The sequence below is a fragment of the Xyrauchen texanus genome, chromosome 3 (assembly GCF_025860055.1).
Source record: "Xyrauchen texanus isolate HMW12.3.18 chromosome 3, RBS_HiC_50CHRs, whole genome shotgun sequence".
In the NCBI taxonomy this organism is placed as follows: Eukaryota; Metazoa; Chordata; class Actinopteri; order Cypriniformes; family Catostomidae; genus Xyrauchen; species Xyrauchen texanus.
The window spans coordinates 59,218,300-59,230,799 of record NC_068278.1 but is presented as its reverse complement, the minus strand read 5'-3'; the positions used below and the strand labels follow the sequence as shown (position 1 = coordinate 59,230,799).

General features: G+C 31.0%; 1 protein-coding gene across 1 annotated transcript in view; it reads right to left on the bottom strand.

Moving 5' to 3' along the window:
- The window catches only part of LOC127625141 (colorectal mutant cancer protein-like), a 132,386-nt gene that overhangs the window by 57,098 nt on the left and 62,788 nt on the right, over nt 1-12,500 (bottom strand). Inside the window, exons 5-6 of the mRNA XM_052100233.1 lie at nt 11,594-11,747; nt 1,223-1,386 (exon numbers count right to left, since the gene is read on the bottom strand). Coding sequence (XP_051956193.1) covers nt 1,223-1,386; nt 11,594-11,747 — 318 coding nt within the window. The remainder of the gene's footprint in view (nt 1-1,222; nt 1,387-11,593; nt 11,748-12,500) is intronic.

Genomic DNA, 12,500 nt, shown 5'->3' with positions numbered 1-12,500 from the left:
ACAAGACCGGAAAGACTACAAACACCAACATTTGTGCCATTTAAGAGCGAGCCAATATGTTGTCCAGCAACCATCAATCGGCATGTCCACACCGGTGGGGATCGACTACACTTAAATAAGTATTGACGCTGACTATCACACCTGGAGTCGCTAGTTTGAATCCAGGGTGTGGTGAGTGACTCCAGTCAGGTCTCCTTAGCAACCAAATTGGCCCGGTTGCTAGGGAGGGTAGAGTCACATGGTGTAACCTCCTCGTGGTCGCTATAATGTGGTTCTCGCTCTCGGTGGGGCGTGTGGTGAGTGACTCCAGTCAGGTCTCCATAGCAACCAAATTGGCCTGGTTGCTAGGGAGGGTAGAGTCACATGGGGTAACCTCCTCGTGGTCGCTATAATGTGGTTCTCGCTCTCGGTGGGGCGTGTGGTGAGTTGTGCATGGATGCCGTGGAGAATAGCGTGAAGCCTCCACACGCGCTACGTCTCTGCGGTAAAGCGCTCAACAAGCCACGTGATCAGATAAGTGGATTGACGGTCTCAGACGTGGAGGCAACTTACATAAATGTAAATGTAATCAGGTTAACTATCCCTCGAGAGGGATAAAGGTCGACCGAAGATGGCAGTGCGACAGAGAGAGACAGAGAGATTTATGGACAGCTGTCCGACATCTGTGTGTGTTTGTCTTTTTGGGCAGGAGGAGAGATGTGCCGTAGTGGAGTTCTCGGCGCTACCATCCACCAAACGACAGAGCAGCCCGGCCGCTTGGAAGCAGAGGAACGGCCACCGACCGCGAGGGGAGGAGGGGCTTCCAACCAACCGCCTTGAGCGGTTACCGCTGCCAGGGGCGGGGGAGACCCCATACCTTCCACCAAAAACGCACCGGAGTACCGGCGAGTACGTGTTTTTCACTGCCGATCCGTGTTGGCCTTTCCCTCTCTTTTTATGTTTTGTTAATTTGACACGATCGCTGTTACGGCATGTAGGCGCCAAATTTTTTTTGTTTCCCTCCCCTTGTCCCCTCCCTCATCCAGGTAGACGGGGATGACCTGCCGGCAGACTGGGCGGAAGGCACGCCCCTCCCCAGGGAAAGACCTGTGTGTGTGTGTGTGTGTTTGTCTTTTTGGTTCAGTTTTATATTAAACTATTATTTATATCGTCAAGCCGGTGAATGGATTGTGGCCATTCGTTTCTTTCATATCTGTAAGGAGTTTTAGGGTCTGTGCGTTACCTTGATGGCCAGATCACAGTGTTCGCTGGCGGTGGTCAGCTGCTCGATGTGTCTGTCCACCTCGGCCACAGACAGACTACACGTGCTCTTCTTACGGCCGCACAAGACGCTCTCCAACCCCGTGAGAACCCGCTGCAGCTCCGAGTTCAGGTCACTGCAGGTATCTGTGGAGAACATACTGCAATCTTAAGGTCCGTTTTATTGGGTACTTCCATAATGTGATGGACTGCATTCCTCCTGAAACACTGTAGAGGTTTAGAAGAGATCTCAATATGACCAAATAATGTGCACTTTTTAATGCATTATTATTGTATAGCTCTACACTCTCACTGTATGTCTACAATATCTGAGTTAAAGATGAAACGTCAATAAAACGTATTCAGTAATAATAAACCCGAGTAGGTTTGTATTCGAACGGGTGCTTGAGCTGAATGATGATTCTACTCCTATGAATCAATACAATCACTGAAGGCACGAGCAGATTATTGATTCACAGCTGGATTAATATTCATAACTGCATCCCATCCGTGTGCCGTCATACATTAGTAATGAACATAACATCGCTTATAGGAAAGCAGAACCATTTAAACGATTCAGCATTTCTAAGTTTGGTTTTGTCAGACGTAAATGTCAAAGCTCAGTCTGTGCTCATGATAACGGTTTAATTAAAAGATGCCCGTGACATTGCCATAAAACATCAATCTTTTAGATCTATATGCTATTTTATCATAATGCTATTTTAACATAATGCTAATTTACCATAATGCTATTTTATCATAATGCTATATGCTATTTTATCATAATGCTATATTCTATTTTATCATAATGCTATATGCTATATGCTATTTTATCATAATGCTATATGCTATTTTACCATAATGCTATATGCTATTTTATCAATGCTATATGCTATTTTACCATAATGCTATATGCCATTTTATCATAATGCTATTTATTCATAATGCTATATGCTATTTTACCATAATGCTATATGCTATTTTATCAATGCTATATGCTATTTTACCATAATGCTATATGCCATTTTATCATAATGCTATTTTATCAAAATGCTAAATGCTATTTTATCATAATGCTATATGCTATTTTATCATAATGCTATATGCTATTTTACCATAATGCTATATGCTATTTTATCAATGCTATATGCTATTTTACCATAATGCTATATGCCATTTTATCATAATGCTATTTATTCATAATGCTATATGCTATTTTACCATAATGCTATATGCTATTTTATCAATGCTATATGCTATTTTACCATAATGCTATATGCCATTTTATCATAATGCTATTTATTCATAATGCTATATGCTATTTTACCATAATGCTATATGCTATTTTATCAATGCTATATGCTATTTTACCATAATGCTATATGCCATTTTATCATAATGCTATTTTATCAAAATGCTAAATGCTATTTTATCATAATGCTTATATGCTATTTTATCATAATGCTATATGCTATTTTACCATAATGCTATATGCTATTTTATCAATGCTATATGCTATTTTACCATAATGCTATATGCCATTTTATCATAATGCTATTTATTCATAATGCTATATGCTATTTTACCATAATGCTATATGCTATTTTATCAATGCTATATGCTATTTTACCATAATGCTATATGCCATTTTATCATAATGCTATTTTATCAAAATGCTAAATGCTATTTTATCATAATGCTATATGCTATTTTACCATAATGCTATATGCTATTTTATCATAATGCTATATGCTATATGCCATTTTATCATAATGCTATATGCTATTTTACCATAATGCTATATGCCATTTTATCAAAATGCTATAGGCTATTTTATCATAATGCTATATGCTATTTTATCATAATGCTATATGCTATTTTATCATAATGCTATATGCTATTTTATCATAATGCTATATGCTATTTTACCATAATGCTATATGCTATTTTATCATAATGCTATATGCTATTTTACCATAATGCTATATGCCATTTTATCAAAATTCTATATGCTATTTTATCATAATGCTATATGCTATTTTATCATAATGCTAATTTAACATAATGCTATTTTATCATAATGCTATATGCTATTTTATCATAATGCTATATGCTATTTTATCATAATGCTATATGCTATTTTACCATAATGCTATATGCCATTTTATCATAATGATATATGCTATTTTACCATAATGCTATATGCTATTTTACCATAATGCTATATGCCATTTTATCATAATGCTATTTTATCAAAATGCTATATGCTATTTTATCATAATGCTATATGCTATTTTACCATAATGCTATATGCTATTTTATCATAATGCTATATGCTATTTTATCATAATGCTATTTTAACATAATGCTATTTTATCATAATGCTATATGCTATTTTATCATAATGCTATCTGCTATTTTATCATAATGCTATTTTAACATAATGCTATTTTACCATAATGCTATTCTACCATAATGCTATTTTATCAAAATGCTATTTTATCATAATGCTATATGCTATTTTATCATAATGCTATATGCTATTTTATCATAATGCTAATTTAACATAATGCTATTTTATCATAATGCTAATTTAACATAATGCTATTTTATCAAAATGCAATTTATCATAATGCTATATGCTATTTTATCATAATGCTATATGCTATTTTATCATAATGCTAATTTAACATAATGCTATTTTATCATAATGCTAATTTAACATAATGCTATTTTATCATAATGCTATATGCTATTTTATCATAATGCTATATGCTATTTTACCATAATGCTATATGCTATTTTACCATAATGCTATATTCTATTTTATCATAATGCTATATGCTATATGCTATTTCATCATAATGCTATATGCTATTTTACCATAATGTTATATGCCATTTTATCATAATGCTATTTATTCATAATGCTATATGCTATTTTACCATAATGCTATATGCTATTTTATCAATGCTATATGCTATTTTACCATAATGCTATATGCCATTTTATCATAATGCTATTTTATCAAAATGCTAAATGCTATTTTATCATAATGCTATATGCTATTTTACCATAATGCTATATGCTATATGCTATTTTATCATAATGCTATATGCTATTTTACCATAATGCTATATGCCATTTTATCATAATGCTATTTTATCATAATGCTATATGCTATTTTACCATAATGCTATATGCTATTTTATCATAATGCTATATGCTATTTTACCATAATGCTATATGCTATTTTATCATAATGCTATATGCTATTTTATCATAATGCTATATGCTATTTTATCATAATGCTATATGCTATTTTATCATAATGCTATATGCTATTTTACCATAATGCTATATGCTATTTTATCATAATGCTTATATGCTATTTTACCATAATGCTATATGCTATTTTATCAAAATTCTATATGCTATTTTATCATAATGCTATATGCTATTTTATCATAATGCTAATTTAACATAATGCTATTTTATCATAATGCTATATGCTATTTTATCATAATGCTATATGCTATTTTATCATAATGCTATATGCTATTTTACCATAATGCTATATGCCATTTTATCATAATGATATATGCTATTTTACCATAATGCTATATGCTATTTTACCATAATGCTATATGCCATTTTATCATAATGCTATTTTATCAAAATGCTATATGCTATTTTATCATAATGCTATATGCTATTTTACCATAATGCTATATGCTATTTTATCATAATGCTATATGCTATTTTATCATAATGCTATTTTAACATAATGCTATTTTATCATAATGCTATATGCTATTTTATCATAATGCTATCTGCTATTTTATCATAATGCTATTTTAACATAATGTTATTTTACCATAATGCTATTCTACCAAAATGCTATTTTATCATAATGCTATATGCTATTTTATCATAATGCTAATTTAACATAATGCTATTTTATCATAATGCTAATTTAACATAATGCTATTTTATCAAAATGCAATTTATCATAATGCTATATGCTATTTTATCATAATGCTATATGCTATTTTATCATAATGCTAATTTAACATAATGCTATTTTATCATAATGCTAATTTAACATAATGCTATTTTATCATAATCTTATATGCTATTTTATCATAATGCTATATGCTATTTTACCATAATGCTATATGCTATTTTACCATAATGCTATATGTCTATTTTATCATAATGCTATATGCTATATGCTATTTTATCATAATGCTATATGCTATTTTACCATAATGTTATATGCCATTTTATCATAATGCTATTTATTCATAATCTATATGCTATTTTACCATAATGCTATATGCTATTTTATCAATGCTATATGCTATTTTACCATAATGCTATATGCCATTTTATCATAATGCTATTTTATCAAAATGCTAAATGCTATTTTATCATAATGCTATATGCTATTTTACCATAATGCTATATCTATATGCTATTTTATCATAATGCTATATGCTATTTTACCATAATGCTATATGCCATTTTATCATAATGCTATTTTATCATAATGCTATATGCTATTTTACCATAATGCTATATGCTATTTTACCATAATGCTATATGCCATTTTATCAAAATGCTATATGCTATTTTATCATAATGCTATATGCTATTTTATCATAATGCTATATGCTATTTTATCATAATGCTATATGCCATTTTATCATAATGCTATATGCTATTTTACCATAATGCTATATGCCATTTTATCATAATGCTATATGCTATTTTACCATAATGCTATATGCCACTTTATCATAATGCTATTTTATCAAAATGCTATATGCTATTTTATCATAATGCTATATGCTATTTTACCATAATGCTATATGCTATTTTATCATAATGCTATATGCTATTTTATCATAATGCTATTTTAACATAATGCTATTTTATCATAATGCTATATGCTATTTTATCATAATGCTATATGCTATTTTATCATAATGCTATTTTAACATAATGCTATTTTACCATAATGCTATTCTACCATAATGCTATTTTATCAAAATGCTATTTTATCATAATGCTATATGCTATTTTATCATAATGCTATATGCTATTTTATCATAACGCTAATTTAACATAATGCTATTTTATCATAATGCTATATGCTATTTTATCATAATGCTATATGCTATTTTATCATAATGCTATATGCTATTTTACCATAATGCTATATGTTATTTTACCATAATGCTATATGCTATTTTATCATAATGCTATATGCTATTTTACCATAATGCTATATGCTATTTTACCATAATGCTATATGCTATTTTACCATAATGCTATATGTTATTTTACCATAATGCTATATGCTATTTTACCATAATGCTATATGCTATTTTATCATAATGCTATTTTAACATAATGCTATATGCTATTTTACCATAATGCTATATTTTATACATAATGCTTATATGCTATTTTACCATAATGCTATATTTTATCATAATGCTATTTTACCATAATGCTATATGCTATTTTACCATAATGCTATATGCTATTTTACCATAATGCTATTTTATCATAATGCTATATGCTATTTTACCATAATGCTATTTTACCATTATGCTATATGCTATTTTACCATAATGCTATATGCTATTTTACCATAATGCTATTTTATCATAATGCTATATGCTATTTTACCATAATGCTATTTTACCATAATGCTATTTTATCATAATGCTATGCTATTTTATCATAATGCTATATGCTATTTTACCATAATGCTATTTTATCATAATGCTATATGTTATTTTATCATAATGCTATATGCTATTTTATGATAATGCTATTTTAACATAATGCTATTTTATCATAATGCTATATGCTATTTTATCATAATGCTATATGCTATTTTACCATAATGCTATATGCTATTTTACCATAATGCTATATGCTATTTTATCATAATGCTATATGCTATTTTACCATAATGTTATATGCTATTTTACTATAATGCTATATGCTATTTTACCATAATGCTATTTTATCATAATGCTCTTTTATCATAATGTTATATGCTATTTTACCATAATGCTATATGCTATTTTATCATAATGCTATTTTAACATAATGCTATTTTATCATAATGCTATATGCTATTTTACCATAATGCTATATGCTATTTTATCATAATGCTATTTTAACATAATGCTATTTTATCATAATGCTATATGCTATTTTACCATAATGCTATATGCTATTTTACCATAATGCTATATGCTATTTTTACTCATAATGCTATATGCTATTTTACCATAATGCTATATGCTATTTTACCATAATGCTATTTTACCATAATGCTATTTTATCATAATGCTATATGCTATTTTACCATAATGCTATATGCTATTTTATCATAATGCTATTTTAACATAATGCTATATGCTATTTTATCATAATGCTATATGCTATTTTACTATAATGCTATATGCTATTTTATCATAATGCTATTTTACATATGCTATTTTATCATAATGCTATATGCTATTTTACCATAATGCTATATGCTATTTTACCATAATGCTATATGCTATTTTACCATAATGCTATATGCTATTTTACCATAATGCTATATGCTATTTTATCATAATGCTATATGCTATTTTACCATAATGCTATATGCTATTTTATCATAATGCTATATGCTATTTTATCATAATGCTATATGCTATTTTACCATAATGCTATATGCTATTTTACCATAATGCTATTTTATCATAATGCTCTTTTATCATAATGTTATATGCTATTTTACCATAATGCTATATGCTATTTTATCATAATGCTATTTTAACATAATGCTATTTTATCATAATGCTATATGCTATTTTACCATAATGCTATATGCTATTTTATCATAATGCTATTTTAACATAATGCTATTTTATCATAATGCTATATGCTATTTTACCATAATGCTATATGCTATTTTACCATAATGCTATATGCTATTTTACTATAATGCTATATGCTATTTTACCATAATGCTATATGCTATTTTACCATAATGCTATTTTATCATAATGCTCTTTTATCATAATGTTATATGCTATTTTACCATAATGCTATATGCTATTTTATCATAATGCTATTTTAACATAATGCTATTTTATCATAATGCTATATGCTATTTTACCATAATGCTATATGCTATTTTATCATAATGCTATTTTAACATAATGCTATTTTATCATAATGCTATATGCTATTTTACCATAATGCTATATGCTATTTTACCATAATGCTATATGCTATTTTACTATAATGCTATATGCTATTTTACCATAATGCTATATGCTATTTTATCATAATGCTATATGCTATTTTACCATAATGCTCTATGCTATTTTTGAGTCATTTTTTCTTATATTTCTTATTTGATGTTATATTTCTCAGGGTGTAAATAAGGCGGCTCCGAAAAACAGCGTTTGTTTTGTTCCCAATCATGTCAACCGTACCCGAGGACAATTTTGTGTTGATACGACAAAGCAATCAAAAGTTATAACATTACAAATATAATGTATCATAGTGTCCAAAAACATCTCCAAACAAATAAAAGATAATAATTGTACATAAGAACTAATTACACATGCAAACACAACAATGACTAAAGGTTTGCATAGCATGCAGACATGATTTTAGTCATGAGATTTCACAGAATGAGTTTCATTCTGTGTCATTTGAGTCATCATTGAGTCTGTGTCGTGTATTTGGCGCCATCTCCTGGTGGTCATATGTAACATTGTGCTTCATGTGGATTATCTAATGATCTATACATCTGATTATCTTGTGTGTGGACTCTTTTGAAAGATAATCACCTCCTCTAAATAATGTATATTTGATATTTAATGTTCTGTTTATATTTAGTGGTGTTATAAATGAAAACGTTGCATTTAAGTAACACCAAGTTCATTGTCAAATACATATACTTAACTATTACTCGCTATATTTGTGTCTGTGAGCAAAACTAATCAACTGGTTGTATTTTGCTCTTTAAGAGCTTTCCAACGACATATGACACATGAATATTTGATCACTTTGATATTTTGACCGATTTCAATAATACGTACAATGCAAACGTTTTTAAAATGTTCCAAAACGGAACGCTTCTGATTTGTCTGCAAACTTCAAAGCACTTGTTCAGTTTTGGTCATAATGTTTACATGCATTGGAAAGTAGAGCATCTAATAGTTCAAACGATACTTATTGGTCAAGATTATAGTTATTCATATTTTGACGACTGCATCTTGGCGAATCTGAGCAGAGTTTGACACATTGCTGAGATCATTCTTCTAGATCTCCATTTGATCTATATTTAATCTCATTGCTATCTAGGAGCAACTCTTAAGCTATTAAATATCTCATGTTTAAGATGATCTTATTTTTAAGATAATCTCATTTATTTTCCTGCAGGTAAAAGTGCTGTTTGAGCGCTACTTTCACTGGGACCAGAAGACAATCAGAGGCACCTAACGTCAATATTTCCCATGAGTCTGCACTGATAAACACATTTGTGACCTTCAGACTATGGGCGTGTCCAGGGCCGGACTGGGAAGAGAAATCAGCCTGGGATTTTACATAGCAACTGGCCCAAAAGTTGCTATGTAAAATCCTGGGCCGATTTCTCTTCCCAGTCCGGCCCTATGCTATATGCTATTTTATCAAAATGCTATATGCTATTTTATCAAAATGCTATATGCTATTTTACCATAATGCTATATGCTATTTTACCATAATGTTATATGCTATTTTATCAAAATGCTATATGCTATTTTATCAAAATGCTATATGCTATTTTACCATAATGTTATATGCTATTTTATCAAAATGCTATATGCTATTTTATCAAAATGCTATATGCTATTTTACCATAATGCTATATGCTATTTTACCATAATGCTATATGCTATTTTATCAAAATGTTATATGCTATTTTACCATAATGCTATATGCTATTTTATCAAAATGCGATATGCTATTTTACCATAATGCTATATGCTATTTTATCAAAATGCTATATGCTATTTTACCATAATGCTATATGCTATTTTACCATAATGCTATATGCTATTTTATCAAAACGCTATATGCTATTTTATCAAAATGCTATATGCTATTTTACCATAATGTTATATGCTATTTTATCAAAATGCTATATGCTATTTTACCATAATGTTATATGCTAGTTTATCAAAATGCTATATGCTATTTTACCATAATGTTATATGCTATTTTATCAAAATGCTATATGCTATTTTACCATAATGCTATATGCTATTTTATCAAAATGCTATATGCTATTTTATCATAATGCTATATGCTATTTTACCATAATGCTATATGCTATTTTACCATAATGATATATGCTATTTTATCATAATGCTATATGCTATTTTATCATAATGCTATATGCTATTTTATCAAAATGCTATATGCTATTTTATCAAAATGCTATATGCTATTTTACCATAATGCTATATGCTATTTTACCATAATGATATATGCTATTTTATCATAATGCTATATGCTGTTTTATCATAATGCTATATGCTATTTTACAATAATGATATATGCTATTTTATCATAATGCTATATGCTATTTTATCAAAATGCTATATGCTATTTTACCATAATGCTATATGCTATTTTACCATAATGATATATGCTATTTTATCATAATGCTATATGCTGTTTTATCATAATGCTATATGCTATTTTACCATAATGCTATATGCTATTTTATCATAATGCTATATGCTATTTTATCAAAAATCTATATGCTATTTATTAACTGGCCCAAAAGTTGAGCAGGGGGCGTTCGCTGTCCTTTTCTGCGTATCGCGGCGCCATTTTGAGGTCCGTTCTGCATAACGCGGCGTCTCATTTTAGCTTATCGCAGCACATTCGCTGGCCGACCCACCGGCCCGCTCAGTTCTCCAGATGGCCAGTCCGCCCCTGATCGCCCCCAAAGTGCATCGGCCCACCGGGTAAATGCCCGGTATGCCAGAATACCAGTCAAGCCTCAATCAGCTCCCTAGCTCCCTATATCGTGAATCAGTATGTCGTTAACACGAATTTGGGCACTGGCAAGGGTGTTCATCCACTGAGCTTAATTGGCTGCTTTCTTGTCATGAAATGAATGTCACAATGCAAAGAATGGTCCATACAACCACCAGATTTTGTGCGATTCACCCACTAATAAACCCTATTAAAACATTTCACCCGGGTGTGCCGCCAGTCTCCCTTGCACGTTAACAATCCCACAAAAATGGTTTCAGTGGTGCTTGTGTCTCACCCATGTCTGCAGTGACCAGTGTGGACTGGTTTTCAGGCAGTGACACAGATGCCTGGTCGGGGTCCTGATCAACACTCCGTCCATCCTCATTAACTTCCTGTTGACTTTGACTGAGATCAGAGCGCAACTCTGAAAACTCATCCTCCTCCCTGAGAGAGAGACAGAGACAGAGAATTAATTACATTTCAGTCTGTTCCTCACACAAAGCAGGAAGAGAGTCCACGAGTCATATGGACATGTTGACTTTAATGCCCATTTTCAGTCCTTCAGCCCCAGTCCTTATTAACCTGCATTGAAACTAAAGAGCAGCGTGAACATTCTGCCTAATATCTCCTTTTGTGTTAAGGCAGAAAATAAGTTTAGAAAGGTTTAAGTGGACATTTCATATCTCCTTTAATATTGCACGCCGCCTGAACTGCGCTAAATTACATCGCAATGAATCTGAAATTGAACGGTGTAGCGGAGGCCGCTAGTCATGCACCATATTCTAATTTCCCTAATGAGCATGCAAACGGCACGACCTGCTGCATACTTATGAGTCCTCTCTAATTAAACGCTGCACTTCTTACTGAAGTTCATCTCATTAACATGCATCCAAACGCACGGCAGGGCGACAGACTCAAGCAAAACACCTGTTGCATATTCGTTCATTACTCACACAGATAATATTAATGAGATGTCAGCAGAATAAGTGCACACGACACGCTCAAGGGTCTGGTTGGGTTTCAAGACCAGCAATGGATTAGAAAAGGGAATATTTATCTGTACAGATGTTTAAGATGTGTGTGTGTGCGCGTGTGTGTGTGTGAGTGTGCCTGTGAGTGTGCCTGTGAGTGTGCTTGAGTGTGAGTGTGTGAGTGACAGTGTGTGTGTGTGGAGTGTGCCTGTGAGTGTGCTTGAGTGTGTG